Consider the following 27,111-nt stretch of genomic DNA (forward strand, 5'->3'; position numbering starts at 1 on the left):
TGCCCACCCCTATGTTTATGTCACAAAAATGCTATTAAGTCAAATGATCCTGAGGTTGAACCACAGCTGCTCCCACCCTGCCCCTCCTCCTGCCGATGGGAAGCTCCAAGCAGTCCAGGTCCATAGGCACTGCCCCATTCCAACCTGGAATGGGGCAGTGCCTATGGGAGGGGCTAATCTGATGACATAAAGCAGCCGGCATCCCAGAGGCTCCACAAACAGGACCGGTGTTGGCATGCTGGTGGCTGGTGGCCTGGAGCAAAGGCTGTCAGCTTGGGTAGAACAGAGAAGGCCTGGGGCCTCTGAACCCATGACTGGCTGCTTGGCGCCCCCCGGTGGACAGCTCGCCACACTGCCAGTGAGGAGCCAGCACGGCCTGAAAGGGGCACATTTGTGACCAGTGCTGAAGTGACAACAGGGCTCCCTTATGAGGAGTGGGTGGAGGAGGGTGGGGAAGAGCGCATGTTTTATAGCCCTCTTCAGGTGCTTTCCCGCCTCATCCTCTCAAAGCCCCAGTGCGATGAATATGAAAAACTCCATGTTTTGAGTTGGGCCAATGGGGTGCTGAAGCCTCCCTGAGGGTCACACATCTCCAGGAACAGAGCTGGGAGCTCCACTCACCTCCCAACCCCAGCAGGGGTCAGGCCTAGAAGCTAAAACGACCCGCTCCCCTGGGGCCCAGAGTGGGAGCCCGGTCTGGGATCACGCAAGAAGCCGTTGCGTGTTCTTACGTTCGTTCCGCTGAAAAAGAAGTGCAGAAGCCAAAACAGAGTAAACAATGATGTCATTTATTTCAAATGTTTACTCCAAGAAATATATATATAAAAAAAGACAATTACAGCACTAAACCAGGCACCTTCGACCAAATCACAACCTCTCCTTGGACTCTCCCCTTCACGCTAAGCCTCCTCGTCCAGTCTCCTTCCTGAGCTGGAAGACCCGTCTGGAGCCCGAAGGATCAGCGCACTCCAGCCCCGTGGCTGTGTCCCTTCCTCTGGGAGCCCAGGACCGTCTCCCCTCCACTCCTTGTTCTAAAGGATTTTCCCCCTTAGGAAGTTCATTTTAAAATTCTAAGCCCAAAGGAGCGATTGTGGGAGAGAAGAGGGCAGTCTCCACATGGAAGGGACATCCCTTTCCTGCTCCAGTTCCTGGCAGGGGGCCCCAGAGCGGGCTGGTTGTGGGTTTCAGATGAGTCCACTTGAAGATTGAAGCCCCACTTGGCCAAGGGCAGCTCCTGCAAAGGCCAGGACCACCCAGGCTACTGCTCCCTTGACCCTCTCGGTGACTGCACGGGTACGAGGAGCGCGTGCGCCTAAGCCCATTCCAGGAAAGAGGTCTGTCAGGAAACCGAGGGGTTCTATGCAGGGAAGCTTGAGTCAGCAATGGTAGTTGGGGGGTGATTTGGACAGATCAGGTTAGTTTAGCAGAAGCTCTGAAGTTGCAGAAGCTTCTCCCCTGGACTATAAACACAGGACAGTTGAGACGAGCATGAAGTCAGACTAAATCTTAGAAAGAGGCAGGCCGGCCTCCTCCCGCGAGGCCTTGGGACTGGCCAGGACAGATACCGTTACGCGCCCTGCGAAGGCAGAAGCCCCTGTCAGGAGCGACAGGGCGGGGGGGGGGGGGGGGGGGGACGAGTAGGGAAAAAAGCAACAACGACTAGATCATTTTTGGCATTTTAACATGGAGACAAAAGTGGTAACAATAGCAAAGCAAAAATTCATAATAAAAAAGACCAATATTTAACTTTCCCATCACCCAAGTCTCACACTGAAGTTCTATTCCCGTTTCCCCCATAAGCACCACTGAACTAAAAAATCTATTTTAAAGCACCCAAACCAGTCCAGACCCTCTTGAAACCAAGAGCCCCAGCCAGAGCTGTCGCCTCTCTTGGGTCCAAGCAAGAGGAGGGTTCCGGGAAAGGCACCTCATAACTCACGCAGCACGACGCCGGGGACGGGTTCGGGCACAGGGCACTTGGCGGGGAGCCGAGGTGGCAGTCACAGCCTCTGTGCTGACACGCAGGGAAGGGGACTTCTTCCGTGATCCCAACTATTTGGTTACACAGCCAAGCAAACCTGACTAGAGAGTTGGGTTAGCGGAACAGGAACCCGGGCCTCAGAAACAGACCGGGCCCCTTCCAGCAGGATCCAGCAGGGGGAAGGGGGTCGGAATAAAGACAGAAGCACAAAGGTGATAAAGGCTGGTACACAAAGGGCTGATCCTTCTTTGCAAGGACTCCAGAATGCACTTTTTACTGCTGGCTGGTCAATCTCTAATGGCGAGTGCTGGCGAGGCGGCCCCGGCTCAGAGGAGCCTTCGAGCCGGATCTGGAACCAGATACACTGTCCCCACATCTGCCCACCCCCCCAAGTCCCCACTGGTTCCACAATCACCTGATTTTCATTTGGACTTCTTTTACAGCTAAAGCAGATATAAATGGCTAAACACAGATCCCCCACCAGGGGGGAAAACGGCAGGTTCTATTAATGTCGCGGCCAAAAGGCAGCGGGGGGCTTAGAAGCAGCCAAGGGGAGAAGCAGAACACACACGGCTTGAGCCGGGCTAGAAGGAAAAGCAGGAGAGAAGTGACCCAGATGCTTCCGAGCACACGGGCGCCATTCTGGATGAAGACTGACCACCAGGGACGGTCTTTGCCTAGATGCTGCCGGCTCCCACAGGGACATTTTTTTCTGAGCGTGTGGTGACTCCTCTCCCAGGTAGCACCCACTGGGCTCAATGCTAATCACAACCGGGAAGGGGTGTTTTTGACAAGTGTATGTAGGAGAGGGGGGTAAAAAAGGAAAACTTAAAAAAAAACAAAAAACAAAAAACAAACCTAGATTGCTCAAAGTTTCTGCCTCTTTTGTAGGAATGGTAAGTCAACTATGAGCAAATATTTTAATTAATCATTAAGAGGGGGAAAAAAAAACACTTTGGAAAGCATACAGAAAAGGTAGTTGACGTTGAATCACGTATAAAACAGAACCTCAGGGAGTCTTAACAAAAATGCACCTTCGGTCAACTTTTGCTTTTGACAATTCCTCGTTTGACTTCCCGTCCCAGTGCACGTGGAAATGACAGCTGCCGCGAGAGGTGTGGAGCTGGAGAGGCTCCGGGAGCATCAGAGGGTCCGGGGGTTGTACTCTGGCAGTTTCTTGATCTTCTCCTTCTCCGTCTCACTTTCGTCTCTCGCTATCACCAAGGAGTGTGAGTAACCCATGGCAACCTGGGGGACAAACCAGCGCTGGGTGGGCAAGGGTGCTTCGGCTAGGCAGAGTTTGGGGCCGACAAACCCAAGGCAGACGGCGGGACACCGGGAAGCTGGGCTCGCCAACGGGGGTCAGTATAGAGGTCAAAACAAAGGCATCCTGAAAAGCTCAAAAAAGCCCTTTGCTGAGGACCACCAGTGTCAACGTGACCTGCCACCAGTACCCTGCTAGCCTGCCTTCTGGGCTGCCCCCGGGGAGACAAGGTGGAAGGAGGCCCCCCCAAGCAGTGTTTGGACGCTGACTGCCTGCAGAGGCTGCGGGGACTCGGGACCGTGCTCCCTGTTCCCTCCGCCTCTCTGGACCACAGCCCTGCCTTGTGCAAGGGCACAAGCCCCACGTGCGTATTGGTGACAAGGGCTGGCAGCCTGGTGAGGCAACAGCAGAGGCCTCACCCCACCGGCTGCCCACAGCCTAATGGTGTATAGAGGCTTGAGTGAAGGTACCAAGCCGACGTGAGTGATGCACTCGGCCTGGAGCAAATCTGCTGTGGCTGGACCCTGGCCGGTGTCCCTCAGGGTGACAGCAGCCACGGGGCCTAGCCAGCACACCTCTGTGCCTTCCCCGTCACCCAGCAGAAAACTCTAGCACGGGGCACAGGAAAGCTACCCAAGGAGATGTCAGACGAGGCTCAAGCGGGCTGCAAACAGCAGAAGCAGGGAGAGGCACGATTCGGCTCTGCTTTTCCTCTCTGCTTCCGTGCCCCTGCTCCGCCCAGGCCCAGGGCTCCTCGCTCACCTGCTCCGTGAAGATGCCGTCGAGCGTCTTCACCTCCTGAGCTGCAGTGGAAGACTTGGGCTTGTGATCCCCATAGCCCTGGTGAGGCAAACAGAGGGATGCTCACAGAACCCGGGTCACCAACGCCAGTCAGAAGAGGGGACCTCACCATGTGGCTGGACCGCCCACGGACCAGGAAGCCTCTGTGGCCAAGCCCCGCCGTCTCAGACCCAAAGCCAGGCCCGGGCAGCAACAAGAATCCACAGGTGCCAGCAGGTGACCAGTTCCTAACCCCAGGCCCGAGACGCTAAGACATAAGCTATAGGGGTTTATGTGATAAGGACACCTTTTAGGGAGAGTCACTGGTCAGATGACACCATGGCCAGGGCAGGAAGAAATGGCAACTGCGGCCCTTCAGGGCCACCAGGTCACAAGGAGTGCTGGCTGTCCCCGTCCCCACCTTGTCCATGATCAGCAATGACTCTAGGACACCGGAGATGGAAGGGACAGTCAAGGACTGCCTGGGGCGGGGTGGGGGTGGGGGTTCTGTCACATGCTGTGGTGTGAAGATGGGCGATTTCAAGGTGGACAGGTCCCTCAGCTCAGCTCAAAGAGGGGCCCACATGGCAGGTGAGCCTCATCTGCCACCGGCCAAGTGCCACGCCAACTCCTCACCTGAGAGGCTGCCCCCAAAGTCCCCCTCGTTCCCCTCTAGTCTCCAAATCGATACTCAGAGTCTATTTCTGATAGGCCCTAGGAACATCTGTCCTTCTCTAAGAACAACCCATAAAAACTGGGCAAGGGGGCTTCCCTGGTGGCGCAGTGGTTAAGAATCCGCCTGCCAAGGCAGGGGACACGGGTTCGAGCCCTGGTCCGGGAAGATCCCACATGCCGCGGAGCAACTAAGCCCATGCGCCACAACTACTGAGCCTGCGCTCTAGAGCCTGCGAGCCACAACTACTGAGCTCGTGCGCCACAACGACTGAAGACCTCGCGCCTAGAGCCCGTGCTCCGCCAACAAGAGAAGCCACCGCAATGAGAAGCCCCTGCACCACAACAAAGAGTAGCCCCTGCTCGCCGCAACTAAAGAAAGCCCACGTGCAGCAACAAAAGACCCAACGCAGCCAAAAATAAAATAAACAAATAAATTAAAAAAAAAAAAACTGGGCCAGGTTCTCAGTCTCTTTCAAGCTTCCACATATGGGGGCACCTCTGAAGGGCCCCCCAGTGTCTGCGGCACGTGGGGCCCCCTCTGAAGCCACCGGACTGAAAGCGGGTGCACAGCTCCGAGGAAAAGGCGTGTTCAGGCCACCAGCCCTGGAGATGGCGCAGGGGGTCAAGAAGCACCCGCCTCCTTCCATCACCCCATCAGCTCCTACCCATGAGAGCAGAGGGAAGGGAAAATAGGCCGAGTTCCCAGCAGGAAATAAAAGAGCCAGGCTGACGATCAAATTGCAGGTAGAACAGGCAGACCGTCAGGATGAGCTCCATAGCCCCGCTGTTCTTGATGAAGACGTTAAAAGTTAAGGACTCACCACGCCCCAGAAGCTAAGAATCAGACGTTTGGTTGAGGACGCCAAAGGTGTGGGGGAATCCGAGGGCCATGGGTTCTAGTCACTCAAGTAACTGAGATTAAAAGCTGGAGGGGCTTCCGTGGTGGTGCGGTGGTTGAGGGTCTGCCTGCCGGTGCGGGGGGCACGGGTTCGAGCCCTGGTCTTGGGGGATCCCACATGCCGCAGAGCAGCTGGGCCCGTGAGCCACGGCTGCTGAGCCTGCGCGTCTGGAGCCTGTGCCCCGCGGCAGGAGAGGCCACGATAGTGAGAGGCCCGCGCACCATGATGGGGAGTGGCCCCCGCTTGCCGCAACTGGAGAAAGCCCTCGCACAGAAACGGGGACCCAACGCAGCCAAAAGTAAATAGATAGATAGATAGATAGATAGATAAATAAATAAATAAAATCCTTAGTAACATACCTAAAAAAAAAAAAATCCTATCCTATCCTACCCTGAGAATAGGATATGAATGCCTAAAATTACAATGAATTAAAAAATCAAAGAAGACCTAAATGAATGGAGATATATTCCATGTTCATACGTTTGTGACTTAATATTAAAAAAAAAAAAAAAAGCTGGAACACAGACAAACTTATTTGGGAAAAATAAGAGAAGAATGTCCCGAAAAGACCTAAGAGGCTGGAAACCAGAAAGATTCAATGAATGCATGGTCGCAACTGACTCCACCGTTTAAAAGGACAAGCTGTTCCTGTCGATTGAAACTCTCCTGGGGAGAGGGAAGAGAAACCATCCTCTTTCCTACTGACATCGTCCCACAATTACGGTTTACAAAACATGAGGGGAAATGGGATCTGAAACTTCCCAATTTCAACTTAACAATGTGGACAGAAAGAACTTTCACAATTATTTGATAAGCAAAGGAACACTCATGAAACCTCAAGTGACCTAAACATCAGGGAATACCGCAGACCTTCGTGCAACAAGGAAACACACACACACGCAAGCAAGCGCACGCACACACACACACGCACGCACCTTCCTCCTGCGAGCTTTCAGGGGTGGTTCAGGGAACCCAGAGCGGGCTCTGCCTCCGACACGCGGACCAGCTTACCAGTTCCCCAAAGGTCGGCGACGGGCCCCAGCTGATCGTGCTCTCGTCCGCAGCCACGATGATGCTGCTCTTCCTGCAAACGGGCAGAGGCTGTCAGCAGCGGGCAGAGGCTGTCACTGGCGAGGGCGGCAGCCCAGCGCTGCACCTCAGCCACCCAGCAGCCCCGGGCACTTCCCGTGGGCTCCCTGCAGGGTGTGACCTACTAGCATTAACATCAAGCTGGTCCCACTAAAAACTCCATTCCAAACAACACAGCACAGGGCCAACGGGCTGCTTCTGAAGCCCAAATGCTGCCCCGCGCAGGCCCAAACTGCAGAAGCCCTTAGAGCCAGGAGCCTCGGGGCCCCAGATCTCCCCGCCCCACCCCACTCGGGCTCTAGGGCTCTTGGGGTGGGGGGAGTCACTTTTAGATGAACAAACACACTGGGAAAAGGAGAAGAGAACAAATCAGGATGAAGTGAGAATTTATTCCAAAGGGGGCGGAACTTGCCAGACGACTTGGGCGGGGCTAGAGGTTTCAGATTAAAACCACACCGAACCCCCAACAACTACACTGTCATCTCCCCAAAACCTGGCAGGTGATGAACATTAGCAAACTCCTCATCAAGAAGTGCGACAGAGCTCAACGGGTGTCCTCAGAATAAATGGAAAATCACTGACTTGAGGATACTTTCTTGTTCCCACTGTATCACAGTAACTAAAATTTCCTAACTAAATATGATTTGAACCTGCAATACACCAAGCCTTCGAAGAACGAAATCCTCAGAAGCAGCAGAGCGAGTCACCTGTTCTAAGACCTCCCGACCCCTTTTGCCCCGAGCACAGCCCCTCCCCCTCCTGACTCTAGAATTTGGTGCGCCCTACGCCCCATGGGAAGAGTGGAGCCCTCAAGGGACAGGGCACCTCCCGGGTGTGTCCAACATGCCGGGCACGGGGACAGACGTCCCCGCTCACCGGGAGACACAGCCACATACCCACAAGCCAGGCTCCGGATTCTCCAGCCGCAGAGGTCCTGCACGGCCTTCGGGTACATGGTGGACTCCCGGGACGTGTTGGTGGCCCCCCAGAAAAACAGACCACCTGGGAAAGACAAACGCGTCTCCATTATCGCCATCATCTCAAGAGCTGGATGCTCACCTCAGCAACATCAAGGGAGAAAGGGAAGAGGATCGGGACCCGCCAGGCACGGCGCTTGGCACCGGTGACCACAAGGAGCTCTGTCCGAAGAATCCGGGAGGTCGATGAAGTCAAGGTCCCCGGTCTTGAACAGGGCAAAGGTCACAGGACTCCCCAACAGAGCACGCAGCCAGGGAGGGAAACCCGAGACTTGGCCCTGGATGCCTTCCTCCCGAGGCCCAGACGGGGAAGCACTGACCCACTTCGCTGACGGCAAAGGAGCAGGTGTAGCCAGCGTAGATCTGGGACGCCCCGCGTCCAGGGAAGTCGAACAGCTTCACCAGGCGCGGAACCATCTCGTCCTTCTGCTCGGCGTGGCCCAGCCGGCCGTAGCCCCCGAAGCCCCAGGAGAAGACGCGCTTCTGGGAGTCCAGGACCAGCTACAGGAGAGAGAAAAGGCAGCGCTGGGACGGGGGACAAGTGGGGTGGCTGCCGTTCTGAGAGCCTGTGGCCAGGGCTGAGGGCAGAGGGCAGAGGGCAGAAACACCCAAGATGACCCACACCGGCCTCGGCCAGGGGAGGCGCCAGCAGCGGGTCCACATGGCGAGGATGTTTGCTGTTTTCCCGGCCGGGGACACCATTTTCCATTCCTAACAAATTATTATTATTAAAGCCGCAAGTCTTCCCCTTTCCCTCATCGGAAGCACAAGGGTGATGTCTCCAGAGCAGGCCACTGCACTCCACTTCCTATTTCAATCCTGATTAAACTGCAGACAGAGCCCAGAGGAAAAGCCCCGCCCACCTCGGATTCTCCTTCAGGCGGGTTCACATAGGTGACCTCCACCTGGTCACAGGTGCAGTGTGCAGTGACATGTCAACAATGTAAAGTTCATCTTCTTACATGCACCCCTATGTTCACTGCAGCACTATTTACAATAGGCAAGACATGGAAACAACCTAAACGTCCATGGAAAGATGAATGGATAAAGAAAATGTGGCACATATACACAATGGAATACTACTCAGCCATGAAGAAACACCGAAATAATGCCATTTGCAGCAACATGGATGGACCCAGAGTGTATCATACTAAGTGAAGTCAGAAAGAGAAAGACAAATACCATATGCTATCACTTATATGTGGAATGTAAAATGTGACACAAATGAACTTATTTACAGAACAGAAACAGACTCACAGACATAGAGAACAAACTTATGGTTACCAAAGGGGAAGCAGGGAGGGGATAAATTAGGAGTTTGAGATTAGCAGATACACACTACTATACAGAAAATAGATAACCAACAAGGACCTAGCGTATAGCACAGGGAACTATATTCAATATCCTGTAACAAATCATAACGGAAAAGAATATGAAAGAGAATATGTATAACTGAATCACTTTTGCTGTACACCAGAAACTAACACAACATTGTAAATCAACTATACTTTAATTAAAAAAATAAAAAATTTTAAAAATCCATCTTCTTTTCTTCACAGCATCCTTGATGTCTCATGTTTGAATCATGTGAATGTACAACTTATTAACATGATTTGACACCAGAGGCCTAAGTAAGATCTATTTCTCCTGACTACGCAATACAAGGGAGAATCAGTTGTTGGACCTGAAGGGACTGAAAGCTCCCAGTCCTGAGGTCACTCAGCCAGTTGCCTGCACACAGGAGACCGACCTGTCTCTGAACTCTCAGCCCCGGCCCTGGTCCTTCAAGCGAGACGAGAACCAAGTCTGACTCTCAGGCATTTTCAGGCAAAATAACCACAGGAAGGCAACTAAGATAAAAAGATGAACATATAGGGACTTCGCTGGCAGTCCAGTGGTTAAGACTTCCAATGCAGCGGGCACAGGTTCAATCCCTGGTCGGGGAACTAAGATCCCACATGCCGAGCGGCCAAGAAAAAAAAAGAAAAGATGCACATACAAAATTTTATTGCCATTTATCTAGATTGACCTTTAAGGAAACACCCTTAATGACTGAATCTATTCAACACCCCGTCTGAGATATTGTCTACTGACCTGGAAAAACATCCGTGATGTTCTATTAGACAAAAGACAAAAGCAGAAAAACTCTTACTGTATGATCCCAACCCAAAGCGTCTGCACGTTCAGCTACATCTGTGGACGCCACGGAGAAGCAGTCAGGTGAGAATGACGCCCCGGGACAACTGAGGGTGTGAAGCCCTTGAGGAGGGCAGGATGTCGAGGGGGCCAGGGTCAGTTCCTGGCTTTGCAAAGCCAAGGGTCTCCACTGAGGTGACACCCTGGAAGCCAGAAGAAAGGCCAGAAACGCTCAAGGCTTACCGTGTGGTTAGCGCCGCAGGCCACATCCCGTACCACCACGTTCGGGACCGGCAGGATCTGGCCGTCTTTCGTCTTCTCGATGAAGATTGCCACTCGCCGGGGCACCAGCTCGCAGTCGTACTCTATCCGCTGCGCCCGGGCAATGAACTTGCCGTCTGAGTTGTGTCCTGCAGCGACCACAGGGCCGGCCGTCAGCAGCGGCCAGAGCACAGAGCACCTGCCCAGCCTGGCTGGGCAGGTCCTCGTAGGGACTCTTGTCAACCAAGGTAGTGTCCTGCAACCTGAGGCACGACCCAACTTGTGGGGCATAGAATCAGTGTTGTGGGTTGAAACCAGTTTTTCCTTTATTTGAAAAATGAATAGAACAGAGTAAGAAACACCCAAGGACACCATCTGTAAAGAGGACTTTTGTGAAAATTCTTTGCGAGTCTACGTTTGGGCTGGGCTGTGGCCAAAAAAGTGGGAAGCTCCAGATCCATAGGAATGGTCTTATCTGTGCCCCACCTGGGGGCCTCAAGGAGCCCTGCATGGGCCGAGAACGGACAAAAAAGTTCAACCCACTTTCCCAGGCTTGCTTTTTAAGGAATTACCAGTAACCTAATACATCATCGTGGTCGTTAAAGCAGAAACTCAACGTACGTTCTCGCCTCTGCCTTGCCTGACCCAGTAAACACGTCGTGGGAGCGAGCGCGGGGGCTAGTGCACGCTGGGGATGCACCTTCCGAGGTCAAGTTCTAATTCTGAAAAGGGATCTCTCTGGGTTTGGACAATCACACTGAAAACCGGTTTTAAAATAAGCTGGGAAGATTAACTGACTCTGTAGATATAAATCAAGCCAACTTCTCAAAATACCTTTAAACAAGTGTAAACCAAGCAAACGAGATTCGGTATAAAGTGCTGCAACGGGGACTAGTTCATGGTAACTGCTCACTAAATGTTAGCTGTCGTCATCATTGCCAAGGGCATTTCATTTCCCTGAAGGAAAATCCACCTGCCGCGACAAGCTGCCTGTCTGCAGATCTGGGGCAACCACAGGCAGCAGGGGGGCTGCGCACGTTTCCAGAAGTAAACCAGAAACTTGCTTCCAGTGTTTTGACCGGGGCTGGGGACGGCACCAGGGCCTGTGGCCATGGAAACGGTCTCTCCAACAGTCTCTGGCAACTCCCTGGCAACCAAAGCTGAACGCACATGGGGCTGTTCTCTCTTATTCACTTCTGACTTAGGTATATTTAGTTTCACAAAGTTACTGTTCCCTAAAGTCTAAAGGCCAGCGAGATGCTCCTCGTTCTATTTATACTATCTTCCATCTGCCTGCTTTTAATGACGTGGAGACCCAGGCAACCCAGGTCCAGGGGCTGCAGAGGATCCGGAGCAGCGTGAAACTCAGGCGCCAGCAGAGGGCGCCCACTCCTCACCTCCCACTTGGAAGGAGCTGGAAGGTGGGAAGACGCCAGAAAGGGAAAAAAAAAAAAAACCACTTCGGTGTCAGATGGGAAAAGAAAATGGAGACCTTGTAAAGTCAGGATGGAGAGTCATTTTCCACTCACTGAGAACTGAGGAGAACTACCTTCTGAGTTTTACTTTTCTACTCAATGAATAATAAGTAAATTTCATCCCTTCTGTTTAGGGATGAAAATCCGGAAGACAATCCCACTTTTTCATGATATTGGGCTCTTCATGTGTATACCTGAAATAATGGCCCAGGCTGAGGTTTTCAAAACAACCTTATTCTTGTATAATTTCCTCACTTTCAATGAAGGCAAATCTTTAAATATGAAAATGAATGAAGGTGGTTTGATTAAAAAAAAAAAAAAAGCTTTGAAATCCTTTTATACAAAAATGAATTCCCAAATCAGAAGAAAAACCTTTGTCAGACTCAAGCCCTGACTTTCATTACGGCAAGTCACTGTCAGACGCCACAACCCCATGAATTACGACATGCTGGCCCACTAAACAGGACATCCACTTAATGGATCAAGGCTATTATCTGCGATCAATTACCCACATTTCTACCATGTGTGTGCAGCCCCACACTGACTTCTGGTTCTAAACATACAGTTAGATTACAGAGCTTTTAAAAAATGTACTTTGCATACCCAGCTGACCATATTCAGGGCACCCAAAGGAATAGAGGTTTCCTTTGCAGTCCATTATCATACTGAATTCAGCCCCACAGGCCATTTTGGTAATTGGCTGCCCGTTGTACATTATCTGAAAAGAAAAGACAGCAGACTTTTAGACTTTTTTTTTTTTTTTTTAAAGATTGATAAAGTCTCTACCTCCCCACAGGTTGGTGTGAAACAATTACTAGGCTACAAAGGACTTCTAATGGACCCAACAACACTGAAGGCAAAGGCTTAGAATGTATGTAAAGAAACACCTCCCAACACAGAGTCAGTTCAGACAAGCAAATCATGTCCCCGGGTCTTTGTAACCCTCAAAATGCACAACACTGTGCCTCACACATCCTGGTGCCCAGTGAATGCTGAATTCAACTGACTGGCGTGGGCACGAAGGTGTCAGAAAACAGAACTAATCACATGTAGTTCCCAAATCCCACTCTAGTCACTAGTTTTGATGTCACGCAACTTTAAAAAGAAAAGCTTTTATAAGCGTTATTGCCAACCAGTAAAATGAACTGTTTTACACTCTCTTTTACTACTGTAAGAGCTGCTTGCTAATTAGCCTTAATTGAAGGTGTGAAGAAGAAATATAATGGTTCGAAATTAGGAACTTGGAAGACAGCAAAGGCCCTGAGTAATTTAACATGGGATTTGGAAACAAATCTGAGAAAGTGCTTAGAAGACTCGCTATTGCAAACTGATCAGTCTGGGAAAGCCAGACTGGAGGAACTGGAGGGCGTGAAGTACCGACATCGCGGGAAATTGTGGGGAAAGGCGATGAGGCTGGGGAGGGGATGCTGATTCCCGGGCTCTGTCCAGCCCCGGCTCACTCCGGAAACCGTCACGTTCCACTGCAGAGCAAGTGGCTAACAAAACAGCAACACCTCGAAAATCCTCCAGACTACAGGTACGTTTGGCCAAGGTCAAGGTCTCTTTTTAAGACCAAGAAACCCAAGTCCCTTCCCTCGTCAGACACTCACTGTAGCATCCTGCTGCCTTATGTCAGGAGTTCACTTTTTAGGTATAAATCCCACTCCTCCAAATGACTCCAAAGTTTCTCAGGAATAAGAGACGACCGACCTCCTATTTGTGTTCTAAGTACCTGGCCGGTAACTTGTTACAAAGTCAAAACTCAGAGTATTCTCAGATAAAGACCAATCACATCCATGTAACAATTCTCACTTTGGAATAGAACAGGCTTCAAACAGGCCTCTGGAACAAATTATTTCAGTCGGAATGAAAAACTGTTTCCAGGATGTTCTTCAACTGTGACCATCTACTAAACCTGACCCACTCAAAGCATCGAGATCCTGCTTTTACAAAGGACCCAGTAACTCAAACAATGGAGAGGAATGTCTGATCTCACCCCAGAAAATCCAACCCCAAAGCAACGAGAAACAAAGGCCCTGAAGGCGGAGGAGGGCGGGCACCTGTGCGGGGCTGGGCACAGCGTCCGTCTGGTTGCCGAGGCCCAGCTGCCCCATCTTGTTCTCCCCGAACGCAAACACGGAGCCCGTTTCTGGAAGGAAAGAACAACATTCATCACCAAAGGGAAAATAATGCTGAGTATTCGGAACTAGACTTGGAATCAAAGGCTCTAAAATAATAAAAACAGCTCCTTTGCCAGGAAGAATGCAAGTGAGACAATTCTCCAAAACGGGGTGGGGGGAATACCTCAGAGCAGACCCACTCCCCAGCAGAGACCCTCCCGCTGTCCCGGCCACTGGTGCCCGTGGGCGAGGCTCCCGATGCCTCAAGCAGCTGCCCACCAGGCTCCCTGGGCATCTTTCTGATCATGACCATGGGTCACGGGGGCAGCCCCACCCCCTGCCCCAGGTGGACCATTTGGCCTCTGACCCCATTTTGAAGGAAGCGGCCCTTCCTTACCCGTCAAGGCCAAGGTGTGGTTCCGCCCACACGCCGCAGACACGATCACCTCGTGGCTGAGCCCCTCGATGAGTCTGGGGGCTTCAACTCTCTTGGTGTCGCCATGGCCCAGCTGGCCCTTCTCATTTCGCCCTGCGGGTCAGGAGCAGGATAGATAAAGCGGGGAGGAGGAGAGAGGGCGGCCGGAGCAGCTGCCGGGCGAGGCTGGGTCTCCCAGCAGGCGCCCTCCAAACCCACAAGCCCAGCGCCGGGGGACAGCAAGCCCGGCTCCGCAGGCAATGCCAGCCTTAAGGCTGCCGGTGGGGTCGGGTGACTAGATGAGATACGCAGGGCTGTCCCCAGAGTCGCCTCGGCGTGTAGCTGCCGGCCACCACCTCACCTGCTCTGACCCTCGTTTCTGGGGCAGTGGCTGGGACAGATCGGAGCACTTTCGCCAGCTCTCTGCCCCCGAGGGAAACGGAAGAAAGCCAGGTTCGACCTGGATCGCACACACGAGCGGGTGAGCTCAGGGAAGCTCACAGCTCTCAGTTCTCACCGCACCTGCCAGACGCCAATTCCTTCATTCGCTTCACTCTGAGGTATTTTAAGACGGTAACACCTGCCTCACAGGAGTCTGATTCCCTCAGTGCCCCAGGCGTCTACCGTGGACCCTGTATTTCTCTCCTTCTCTCTAAGTCCACCTCCCACGGACCAGCCTTTGTAGGACCCTTAGCCACGTGAACCCCAGCGACGGCCAAAGGCCAGGCCTGCTCTGAACACAGGCCCTCCCCGGCCACGGGCCGACCTCCAGCTCTGGGGCTGCACTGGCGTGGCATCGGGGGGAGGGGGGCGGAGTGCGGGTGCCGGAGGCCGAGACCTGCCAGGCCCTCTGCCCCACACAACCCTGCGGCTCAAAGCAGGTGTGGAGAGCTGGGGGGCCGGAAGGCTGGCCCCCTAAACCGTACCTAGTTTTCAACACAGGCTACAAGGGTTCCAAACTCAGCACCTCAGTGGGCCTCTCCCAGTTCCCTCTAAGAGAAGAACCGCACTTGTAACTGAACATTTCGGGAGATTTTATGGGGCCAGAAAGCCAGGCAATTCGGAAAGCGGGGGAGGTTTCCACATCCTTCCCCAACAATGAACTTTGACCTTGCAGTCGTGAAAGAGGGGGAGCAGAGCCACAAAGATGAGCCTCAACTGTCCTGGATGGGACTCGAGAAGGGGTGACCAGCAGCCGTTACTACAGGAAAACCGTCCTCAGGCCTTGATTATGGCGCTCCAGCAGGACAGGCGGACACCAGCTTCTAGTGGAAACTGCCCAGGTTCACTGTGAAAGGCACGAACGAGCACCGGATGCGGTTTTTCGGCTCGAGAGGCCCAGGTGGTCGGCGGGTGCAGACCCCGTGAATTCCAGGCTGCAGCACTGATGCTCTCGGGCGCTGGACTGGGCCCTGAGCCTTCCGGGGACTCACTGTGGACTCGTGACACTCCCAGTGTCTCATCCCCCCTACAGCGGCGAGTCTGCTCATGGGACACGTCTTTGTTCTGGGGCAGGGCAGACGCACAGCTTTTAGAATCATTCCCTGCCCAGGGGGTCAGCAGAGGGGACGTTTTTAGAAGCAACACGGAAGTGACATTCAGTAGAGAGATCAGAAAGAGGACACCTGAAGTTGGGAACCCCGACGTGGGAGGCTGCGTTCAGTGCTGGCACAGTGAGCCGGAGGGGGTTTTGGGGGAGGGACACAACCCCGTGCCAACTGGGAGCAAACGAAAATCGTGGCAATGTCAGCATGTCACCAAGAAACTACGAAGTTTAAATTTGGGCCAGACACACTTGTTAGCTTTTTTTCACCAGAATTACAAAATTAGCAGAGCGCAGGGAAGACAACAGATGTTAATGTATTTGGACTTTGGTACAGCCGCTCATGAAATTACAAAAAAAAGGTTCAAACAGCCCGAAATAAAAATGCAGTCTTATGGACCCAAAGGGCCAGAAACAAAGGGTGAGGACAAACGCCAACACCCCCTGCGGGAAGAAGAGTCCAGGAGCCAGCAGAGGGCGTGGGGGAAACTGAGCCCCAGCCAGGACCTGTGTGAAGGATCTGGAAGAGGAAACAGGGCAGACGGTGTGGAAGCACTCTGCAGGGGACCCTGAAAGGGAAGGGAGGCTAAAAGACAAGAACAGCGCCCCCCAGCACCCAGGCGAGGGAGTCCAGCGGCAGGGCAAGCAGATCACCTTGGAAATAGCAAGCTCAACTCTCTGGGGCAATGGAACAGGAAACAGAGGAACAAGACTGCATAGGCTCGGGCTGGTGTCACCATGTGGCAGACGTAAAAGCTGGTGGCATTTAAAGTGGCAAGAACAGAGGTCTACGTCACACTGTGCTGTGTGCTGGGGGGACAGCACACCTAAAATAGGAATTCAATACTAGGCACACCTCAATATCAGATCCAGAGTCAGTCAGAACGTTCGGGAAAAGGCTGCCTAAAGAGGATTCAGAGAAATCAGGGGTTACGTACAGACCAAAACCTGGCAGAAGAGGGGAGGAAGTGATGTTTTCACGGGGCACAGACTAGCTGGGCATCAGGAAGCGAGGAAATGCACAGCAAGCAGCACAGCCCCGGAGGGCGGACGAGGGTCTCCCCTCCAGGGGACGGAGGAAGGGAGCCCACCCGCGGGCCGCGCCACGGGACTCGCCGCGTCCCCGTGGTACTTACCCCAGCTCCAAAGCTTCCCTTCCGTGGTGATGAGGAGGCTGTGGGCGGCGCATGACCCCGACACCACCGTCCGTACCCGGACCCCTGAAAGGCACCCGTACCTGTGGGGCCCCCATAAGTTCTGACCGAGGTTGCGGTAGGCGGCTGCGAAGGCAAAGGGAACACACGTCAAACAGTCGCAGAGCCCTGGTGGGTGCTGAGAGCTGCCCCAGTGTCACCAGCCAGAGGGCCGACCCCCCCCACTCCCCACGTAAAGCACACCCTCGGGGGCCCCCGGGGCAGCGCACCAGCGGTGTGGACCCGTCAGTGGCCATCTGCACAGACACTGCTCCACATCCATCTCTGGCCCGAACCCACCTGCCGAACGTGCCAAAAAGCCAGTGGCCGAAAAGCAGGTGCCACCGCCTCCACCCTGCAGCCCTGCCGGGCTGGGGGCTGACCCAGAAGAGCAGGTAGCAGACCCCCAGTCTCCCTCACCCTCCCGAAAGCTCCCTCCCGGCCCTCTACCTGGGGGTGGGGAGAGGCTGGGGGCCTGCAGCCACGAGGCTCTCTTGGGGGCCAACCCCGAGCCTGCACCCCTTCATGCCATCTTTCTCAGGGGTCCCATCATGCTGGCCAAGTCATGACCCCTAGCTCCGCCCGTGTATTTGCTCCCACGGAAGGCCCTTCCCTGCCCCCTGCCTCTGTTCTTCGCACCTCAGGTCAAACACCCCCTGCTCTGGGAAGCCTTCCTTGCCCGCATCCCCCTTTCAACTCGTTGCTTTCTGGACCCCAGCGCCCTGTGAATCCTGTCACAGCACTTATCCTACTGAGTTCACGTGCCTCCCGCCCCGAGGGCCAGGGCCTCCCCGTGCCTGGGGCAGGGCACTGGGAACCATTCAAGGGCATGGGGGGCGAGGAGAGACAGCGGCCTCCATCACACCTGCCACTTCACCTTATTAGTGGACAGGGCGTGGCCGACTTGGGGCTTAATTTCCTCAACTTGGGGCTCTCAAGGACAGAAAAACGAGCCCATTTTTAGGTCCGTGGTGACTATTATGAAATGCTAGCTGCTGCTGAAATCAACTGTGTCAGACTGACCTGGATGCAGGAACAGACTGAGAGGTCAACTTCTCCATCAAGTACCTGGCTCCACGCGAAAGTCTGTAGAACTGTTCCCGCCCATCCCCACGCTGCCCGCACCCCACCAGCAGAGGGTGCCGGGCGCGGCCTCTCGTTTAACTACCTGGGGCGGGTCAGGCAAGAGAGGGAAGTTCCCCACCATGATTCAGGGCACCCCTGAGCTTCTCCACCTGAAGACGCTCCTCTACCACTGAAAGGTGAAAGAAGACCCAGCAATTTCCTGGGAAAGAGCAAACCAGAAACGACAGCCTTCACACCTACGCTAACGTCTGCTCATCACGGTGGCATGACTGCCGTGTGCCGTGCTTGTGGACAACACGCGGTGCCAGGAGGCGCCAGGGGACACCACGGCTGACACAGAGTGGCTAAGTGGACCCCCTCACGATGGTCTGATCTGCCAAAGCATCTTCCCTGCATGAGCTCCACGAATGTCAGTGCCCAAGACGTCATCAGCTCATGAGAGGCAGGGATTCTCGGGGCCTCCCAAGGAACCTTCTTCAGAGGGATCCTAGTCATACGAAATGCAGAGCAGCAGTCCCGGGCCACTCGGCCTGCCTGGAGGTCGTTAATGCCCAGGGCCTGGTCCCAGTCAGAGGTGGAGCACAAAATCACTGTGTTATCTTGAAAACGAAGGAGGCTGCTGACTTTATGAGATCCAGTGACACGTACCCAAGAGCCGATGGGCTCTCGGAAGGAAGGCAGCTTCGAGAATGGAAGGGACTGGGAAAGGTGAGGGCGGGAGGGGAAATCCTTCTTCCCTTCATGTTTGGCACCCGTGGAAAAACAAATTCTCCCTCCCTTCCCATTATGTCTACTGGCAAGTTCACGGAGAGCCGAAAGACACTGAAAGACTTTAAAATGTTTGTTTAATGACATAAAACTTCATTCAGAGGGAGAAACATCTGGGAAGCAAAGGTGGGCCTCGGAGAAGACAAAAAGGCACTCTTAAAATGAGCCCAAGTGGGGCAAAATTCCTTCAACTAGAGGCAGCCCTGCTCTGCCATGGGTTCCCCTCTGGAATCTACTTCCCGCTTGGGGCCTGAGTGTCTCTAATTGCAAGTGGGCCACTCATTTACAGAACAGCTTGGAGAAACAATGCGACACCTGCGCCAGGGCCGGCAGGGAGACTGACGTTATCACGTCCCAGGAGAGGTTCCAGGTGACACCAGCCATCAGGCAGCTCAGGCTGAGAGCTTGGTCCTGAAGGCTGGGCACTTTCCCCAACAGGAAGAAAATGGCTCAAACCCATTTCTAACTCATCGGGACCCTGAGTGCCACTGAAACCCCGCCCGCTGTTTTCATGGAATAAGATGATCTCCACTGCCCATCCTGAGGCCCCAGGGAGTGTCAGCGTGCAAATATTTGTTCACCGGGCAATGCTGGAAAGTACTTTGGGAATCTTTCCAAATGAAATCAAGAAGCCATAAAATATGGCAAAGTACCAGCCTTACTTCTCTTGGATGGGCCAGTATTCTCCTGAGAAAAGACACCAATTTTCTAAAAACATTTGGGAACTAAGATACTTCTTAGGATTTCCCTGCTTCCCCCACTCCAGACTGCTACTTGCTCTGTCAAACCAGTTCCCGCAACAATTTGGCAGTTTGCAAGGAAATGTGGACTCTTCTGAAATGTCTAACAAGTTCGCCATCTGACACGTGACAAATATCAAGGACATTTTGACATTCCACAGCACCAGCCTCTTCATTTTAATGAAAGTAAGTGACATGAGAAGATGGGAAAAAAGTGTCGAGGTTTATTTGAGGCTACTACTTAGATTTTTCTGTTTAATCTCAATGGAATTTTCAAAAGCAGAGTTGTACCCAAGTGAGAGACTTGCCCAAGACCCGAGTTCAAATCCAGCCCCATCACTAGAGTGGCTGTGTGGCCCTGGGCAAATCACTTGGCCTCTCTGAGCACTTCCGTAAAGAGAATACCTACCTGGCGGACAGTCACCAGAATCACACTGGACACCTAGCACACAGGAAGCACTCAATCAATAGTAGCGTCTTCTATTCTTTATAAATTGTTTCTCATACCTTGTTGCTTAGGCACTTCTTTTCGACCAATCAAGTCCCAGTTGGTTGCCCCAAAAATCAAAAGCTGCCCTTTGCACTTAGACCCTTCAAGTTTCTACAGAGACAAAGAGAGAGGGAGAAAGAATTAGCTTGTAACGCTGCTTCTAGCTTCCCAAATCTGTCCAACGACAGCAGGAAACAAAATAATTCATTGTTAACGCTCTCCCTCAGCGGTTCACACAGCAGACAGAGGGAGCTGAAATAAGCACCACCTCGCCAGCCCCTTCCATACGTGGAATCCCGAACCTGCCCCGGCAGCTCATTGGTTAAGCCCAGGTCGTTTTAATCCTTTCTCTTTAAAAACATCTTTGGCAAAACCCTACAAAAGAAGCCAAATGCTATTCCTCCCCTCTGCTCTGCAGACTGCCTTGTACAGGTATTTGCAATAGGCCTGCTGCGTCACACAGGGAGTGAATGTTAAAACTGCTGTCCTCGGGGCCAAGGCTGCATCTTCCCACTGCAAGCCCAGCATACCACACGTGGACCTGAAGGCTTTGGGGCCCCGGGGCATCTCTGCACAGAGATCACATCGGTCAACTTTCCTATCCTCCCCGTGCACTGCCCTCACTGCCAGGAGCCTTCCGCGGGGAAAACAGCAGAGCCCTGTGTTCATTCCTCCACTGGAGGGAGGAAGACCCACGGGGGGCTGGCGGATCTGACGGGGCAGCCTCCGATGGGCTCGTCCTCACTGCTGGCCGAGAGCCAGGGGACTGATGGCCAGCGGCCCTGCCAGTATAACTCAGTCCCCATCCTCCATCACTAGGGCCACACGCTCTCACTGTCACAGGGGGAGCATGTACTACTTAAAAAGGCCACTGTCCGAGTCCGGGTGGCACTCGTCCTGTGCTCAGCCCTTCCCTTCGATTCTGAGATGCCCAGTACACTCTTTAAAGTCGACTGTTAGTCAAAGATCCACTTCTGAAGGCTCCACTTAGTTCCACACAGGCAAGGGAAGCAGTAACTTCCCGTTCTGCTTTCATCCTTTACATCATCAGCATCCCAGGACGTTAAAAGCAAAGAAAGAGTTTTCCTTCAGTTTACAGAAGCGTTCTTGGAAGGCTTTGAGGAAAAAAAGGCCACACAGCTGCAAATCCAGTCATTCTAACCCCTACACAGTGACTGCCCTGGCGGTACGTTCTGGCAGCCCAGTACATGCATGTGTAAGAGGAACACATCCTCATGGGGGGGATTCCGTTTCTTAGGGAACTCTGGGCAACCCAAACCCGATGTCACGGGCACACACACACACACACACACACACCCCACCCCCGGTCCCGTCATGCTCGCCCACTCGGCCACGAGTACAGGGCTGGAGGCAGACGGTCCATCTACCGGGCGCGCCCACGGTCAGCATGCAAAGGGGCGACAAAGCAGCCAGGGCTGGAGGATGACTTCGCCACATTTCAATTATTCAGAGAATGACCTTAATCGGGGTAGTCCAACCCCACGGCACCCAGACTCCAATTACTTGAATGGGAGCCGAGTTTCCCCTGGTTATCTCCCCTTCTTTGTTTAACTGGCGGGCCTGGCTGGAACATTCTACAGGTCTACTGCAGGAGACAAATAGCATCAGGGGATTGTCAAGTTCCCAGTGGAATGAGCAGCCCTGGGTCTCTGCCCACAATACTGACTTGCTCTCCACTATTCCTCGGGTCTGCGTGGAGGGGCAGCAGAGACTCAGAATGGACCAAAGCACCGTGGGATGAGCTACCAGGCCAGACGGCGGGGAGAGGACACCGGAACAGCCGTGACCTCAGGCCAGGCCGCCCCCCCCCCCGGCCCCTAGGTGGGCAGAGACGGTTAAACCACTCCACACCAAGGTGCGCGCAGCACAGCAGCAGGTCAGCAGTGCTGCTGGCTGCTGCGGGACCTGCAGCTCTGCCAGAACTAGCTGCCATCACCCTGGGCACGAGCAGGGTCTCCTTTGTGACCCAGAGATGCCAGCACCTGCACAAGTGGACAAGGGTTTATGTGTACTGGCCCATCGAGCCAGCGGAGCATTTATACAAAACCCCAAGCCTTCTGACACAAGGTAAAACACCTTGTGGGAAACCTTGATCAACTGGTCAATTGTGTTTCCTCCAGTGACAGTGGTCCAAGGAGGGTGGTAAGCCGTACCTTAACTGTGTTTTTATGTCATGGGCCTCATTTCCTCACACGTTAGATGTCATCATCTATATAACTCTTTGCTGTAGGCTGCTTATAATTCAATTCTTCCCTCCACCTTATATGAAATAAAAAATTCAAGTAAGGACCAGAACTCCTAACACCCACTTAAAAATCACAGCCATGGGCTTCCCTGGTGGTGCAGTGGTTAAAAATCCACCTGCCAATGCAGGGGATACGGGCTCAAGCCCTGGTCCGGGAAGATCCCATGTGCCGCGGAGCAACTAAGCCCATGCACCACAACTACTGAGCCTGCGCTCTAGAGCCCCCATGCCACAACTACTGAGCCCACGTGCCACAACTACTGAAGCCCGCGCACCAGAGCCCGTGCTCCACGACAAGAGAAGCTGCCGCAATGAGAAGCCTGCGCACCGCAACAAAGAGTAGCCCCGGCTTGACGCAACCAGAGAAAGCCCACGCGCAGCAATGAAGACCCAACGCGGCCAAAAATGAATAAATAAAATTTTAAAAAAACACAGCCCATGTCCCTCTTTGTCACAGAGCTGAACCCGCCCACAGGTGGGAGAGACCCCGGATGCGGGGGGCTCCATCCAGAGAAACCCCAGGGACAGCTGCCAGGGCTGTGAGCACCAGAGGTTACGGGACCCTCCCAGGTGTAACCTGGGCTTCACCGATGGGCCAAGAGGTTGTTTTCTGGATGAAATCAGCAGACATACTGCCCATGTCTAAATATCATGTGGCAGAAAAGCTGGGAGAAAAGTCTCCCAACAGGATGGGTGAATTTCGCTGGCCGGGACACACGCACCGACCTTCTTCAATCAACAAAATGGGGTTTCTGGTCCAAAGCGATTTTTGAATTACTGCCCAAGTGCAAGGAGCATGTTTACGAGGCTGAGAGTCAATCGTTAATATACATCCATTTAGAAGGCTGCCACTCTCCGTGGAGGGAAGACCACTCAGAGAAAGGGCCACAATGACTACTCCCTAGTGGGCTACCAACTAAGACAGGCTTCAAGCTCAGTTTTCAATTGTATTTATTTGGTCCTTTCAGACAGGACAGAGTTGTCTCAGGGTCCACAAAACCTGAGCAACCCAACACTAGAAGAACTACAAAGACCTGGACAGCTTGTGACACTCACCTGTCTTCTAGGAGTCAGCCAAGGCTGCTCGCTTTACCTACAGCGTTATGAAGTTCACAGGGAATTCAGGCTGCATCAACCCTAGAGGGTCGTAAAATGCTCATCTGATACAACTACACGGAAACCTGAGGTCCTTGGAGAGAGCATTTTCTGAGACTGAAATCCTAAGAATGTTTTATAAAAATACACAGCTTTTCCTCAAGGCAACTCTGTCCCTCAACCATACAAGTACTTGGGGTTCATCTTTCACAAGCCCAACATCTGCCGCTCTGAGGTAACTGAAGGCAACACGGCTTCAGACAACTCACGGCAGCTGCTCTCATACAAACCTCCTTCCAACAGCCCTGAACAGCAGCGAGGCTTGCGAAATTCTCAGTAAAAAGTCTCTTTCTGAAAAGAGCTGGGGACGGCTGCTGGCCTGTGGCAGCAGACAGGATTCTCAGGACTGCTTCCCAGGCGCTTCCCCTGGAGTCTAGGAACCTGGGACCAGGGATACACCCAGGACTGGGGGCAATGCCCACCTAGGGCAAGGCATTGGGAACGCAGTGGGACAGCCTGGGCCTGGCCTTGACCCTGGACCAACGGATGCTAAAAGTGAAAGTGACTTAAAGCTTGAGGTGTGCACTTTCCATGACGCACAGAACAGCATCCTTCGTTGGACCCTCAGTCTCCTGATGGTGTGCTGGCCAGTCCACTGCACCTGCTCTCTCTCCGTGACTACCTCCTTGGGTGAATCTCAGCATCACGGTAAGAATCTTTTACTTCCTGATAACAAAACTCATTACTCTAAAAGGTTGACTGGAAACACTCGAGAGACAATGTAGCAGAGGCAGAGCCCAGCTGACCTTTCTTTTCAGTTCCCTCCTAACACCAGGATTGGAGGGAAAATGTCTGGAGTCCCGCACAGAAAATCACATTTGTTAAAGGAAAACAGTCCCTGCGCTCCCTTTTCTCAATACTGTGGCCATGGCCCTGGCCTGGTCCCCAACCCCAGGTGACACGTTTCAGTGATACAGGCTCTCCTTAACATCACCCTCCTCCACCATCTAACACGTTGGCCCTTTCCACTGAGATGACAGTTACAAAGCCATCTCCACATGAACAATTTGCAGAGGCGTTAAGGATGACATCAGAAAAAAACCCTGAGCCCAGTGGAAATCTAGCTCCATGTGATCTTGGGCTAGTCCCTTAGACTCTGTGCCCCAGTTTTCGCACCTATAAACTGGACCTAGAAGTGCAATTATTTTTAACCATTTAAATACTGCCTGAACTCCCCTGGGGGAAATCACGCTGGTACGGACTGAGAAAAGGATCCCTCCAGACCGTGAGACTCTAGACCCTAAGTGCAAGTTCTTACTCTTTTGGAGCTATCTGAGCAACTGGGGAAAGCTTTGACCCTCTCCCTAAACACAAGTCCCACACTAAACCCGTGGCGTTTGAGCATCACTGACCCCACGTAAGATCTCTGGCTCCGCAGGGTTTTGCAGGCATATAAATTGGTCACGATCTTAATGAAGATTTGAAGGCCCAACTCTAATGAGCAAATTGAAGCCCACTCAGACTACGGGGGTTTGTGGGGGGCGCTGCACAGAGACCACACCAAGCGCCCGTTCCTTCAGACCACAATCGACGAACAAAGCCCAAACACCTCTGGGGGTGTGGGGGCCCTTCCCGACCTCCAGGGGGAGGGCTCTCCAGAGCATGCGCCCTCGCACCCTGCCCCGGCGCCCGCCACCCCCGCCTCCCCGGCGGCGCGAGACGGCGCAGGGCCGCACGGGGCATGCGCGGCTGCCGCCAAGCCCCGCCCCCCCGGAGCGCCGGAGCCGAGGCGGCGGGAACCTCAAAGCCCCGGCGTGAACCGCCGCTCCCGCAGCGCGCCGGCAGCCCCCTCCCCCGCGGTGCCGGGGCCGACCGGCGGCCGCAGGGGGCCAGGGGCGACCGAGGACACGCTGCGCCGCGCCCCGGGCCCGGTGCGCGCCTCCCCTCCTCCGGCCGCAGACAACTTGCAAAAGTCTCCCTTCCCGGGGCGGGAGGGGGAGGGGAGGCGGAGGGAGTCGGCTCGAGCGGCGCCGGGGGCGGGGCCATGACCCCCTCGCGCGGGCGGGCGCGGGCTCCCGCTGCCCCTCCCCCGGCGGGGGGCCCGGGGCGCGCGCCCCAACGGCCAACGGCCGCGTGGGTGGGCGGCGGCGGCGGCGGGGTCGGGTAGGCCCCGGCCCGCGCCCGCCCCGCGCCCTTTTGTTATGCGGCGGCGGCGGCGATGATTCAGCCCGCGGCCTGCGCCGGCCCCGCCGCCCCCGGTCAGGACGCGCGCGGTGACGTGCCGCGGCCCTTGCCCCCCGGCCCCCAGCCCCGGCCCCGCACTCACGACGCGCTCCTTGGTATGCTCAGGCTCGGTGATGACCACGGCCGCGCCGCCCGCCTTGGCTGCCGCCGGCCGCGCCGCGCGCTTGCCCCCTCCGGGGGCCCCGTCGAGCTCCAGGCCGTCCTCGTCGCCGCTGCTACCGCCGCCGCTGCTGCTGCTGCAGCGCTCGGGCCGCTCGCGCTTCCTACCGGCCGGGCCACCGCGCTTCCTGGGCCCGGCACGGGCCGTGCCGTTGCCCGAGCTCGGCTCCTCCCAGGCCGCCGCCGCCTTCTTCCTGGGCATGGTCGCGCTGGAGGAGACACGGGGCAGCGGCGCACAATGGACGGGTTATAAACTGCGCGGGGGGAGGGGAGCCAGCCGAGCCACCGGCCTCCACTTCCTCCCCTGCCCTCCCCAAAGTGGCGGCCGCGGGGTGGGCGGAGAGGGGGCGAGCCGGGAGGAAATCGCGCCCCTCCCGGGCCCCGGCGCGCCTCCTCCGGGGAATCCCGCACGGGAGTCCAGGTCCCCGACTGCAATCCGCTCAGGAAAAGAAAAAAATGGAGACCCCCCCCCGGGCCCATCCTCAAGTTAGGTTTGCCTACATCGCATCATAATTGCAGCCAGGTCCCCAAAAAAGTAAAGGGAAAGAAAAGGGAAGTCTCTGATCCCCGAGGCTTTAATTAGAGAAGGCTTTGGGACACTTCAAAGACCCCCTTTTGGCACCCCGGTGAAGGAACTCCCCCCTCCGCGGCGGCCCCACCTGCTGCTTTTGTCTCCGCACCCCCCTCCCTAAGCCCACTCAAACGCAGTTCTCTCCACCCCCCGCCTGAGTCCCCAATTCCGCTCCAGCCTGGGGGTTCCGACCTCGGGCTCTAATTAGCCGAATCCCTTAGGGTTGGCTGCCCCCCACGGAAGGGTGCGGTGGGTGGTGGCGCAAATAAAGCCGGCCCCCGGCCCCAAACACCTGCTCGCACAGACACGAAAAATAAAAACTTTAATGGTGCCCGACACTCTCCCGGCCCCTCCCCGAGCGTGCGGCTCAGCCGATCCTTCCGATCCCGGCTGCAAAGTGCCCGGCTCCGCCGCTACTTTCCCCCAGCGTCCCTGCGCCTTCGTCCTGTCTGCTTTTTTTTTTTTTTTGATTGATTTTGAACAATGGGATCTCTGTCTGTCTCCGATTAAACCACGTGGATCCGCCTTCCTTCCCCTTTTTATTCATTCAATTCCCCCAACCTCCCCCAGGTTTTTTTCTTTTTTTTCTTTTTTTACCTTTTCTCCTCTTTTAAAAAAAACTTTCCCAGACCCCGCAAACTGATCATTGTCGATTTCATTTTCAGCCCCTACCTGCGTGGAGTGATGAGAAACCGGAGAGAAAAAGGAAGAGGAGAGACTAAAAGACGAACCGAAGCGCTTTTTTTTCCCCAGCCCAGACGAGGGCTCCAGCCCACTCACCAGATACACTTAAAATGTAAATACAAGCTTCCAGAACAAATGCTACAACACAAAACAGAAACACATGTGCTGCCGGGCGGCAAGCGAGCGCGCGGCGGGGCCGG

General features: G+C 54.4%; 1 protein-coding gene across 3 annotated transcripts; it reads right to left on the reverse strand.

The window, feature by feature from the left end:
• Positions 1–765: 765 nt before the first annotated feature.
• Positions 766–27,111, reverse strand: RCC2 (regulator of chromosome condensation 2). Of its 3 annotated transcripts, none has more exons than XM_057552462.1 (13): positions 27,008–27,111; positions 25,580–25,865; positions 19,910–20,003; positions 16,752–16,895; positions 14,055–14,186; positions 13,598–13,686; positions 12,141–12,255; positions 10,045–10,211; positions 7,986–8,166; positions 7,585–7,690; positions 6,611–6,683; positions 4,008–4,085; positions 766–3,229 (listed from the first exon to the last, which is right to left on the reverse strand). In XM_057552462.1, exons 2-13 carry the CDS (start codon positions 25,856–25,858, stop codon positions 3,125–3,127), a joined length of 1,563 nt encoding a protein of 520 aa, XP_057408445.1. In that variant the 5' UTR covers positions 25,859–25,865; positions 27,008–27,111; the 3' UTR covers positions 766–3,124. The 3 variants fall into 3 exon arrangements, with proteins under 3 accessions (XP_057408445.1, XP_057408438.1, XP_057408442.1); XM_057552455.1 differs by having other exon boundaries at positions 26,900–27,058; XM_057552459.1 differs by lacking the exon at positions 27,008–27,111 and having other exon boundaries at positions 25,580–25,983.

The sequence above is a fragment of the Balaenoptera acutorostrata genome, chromosome 1, assembly GCF_949987535.1.
Source record: "Balaenoptera acutorostrata chromosome 1, mBalAcu1.1, whole genome shotgun sequence".
In the NCBI taxonomy this organism is placed as follows: Eukaryota; Metazoa; Chordata; class Mammalia; order Artiodactyla; family Balaenopteridae; genus Balaenoptera; species Balaenoptera acutorostrata.

Coding starts and splice junctions, on each gene's coding strand:
- RCC2 (XM_057552462.1), bottom strand. CDS start 25,858: ATGCCCAGGAAGAAGGCGGCGGCGGCCTGGGAGGAGCCGAGCTCGGGC. Junction 14,187..16,751: donor AGGGAAGCTTTGGAGCTGGG/GTAAGTACCACG, acceptor CCTGACCCGCAG/GGCGAAATGAGAAGGGCCAG. Junction 8,167..10,044: donor CCTGCGGCGCTAACCACACG/GTAAGCCTTGAG, acceptor TCTCTCCTGTAG/CTGGTCCTGGACTCCCAGAA.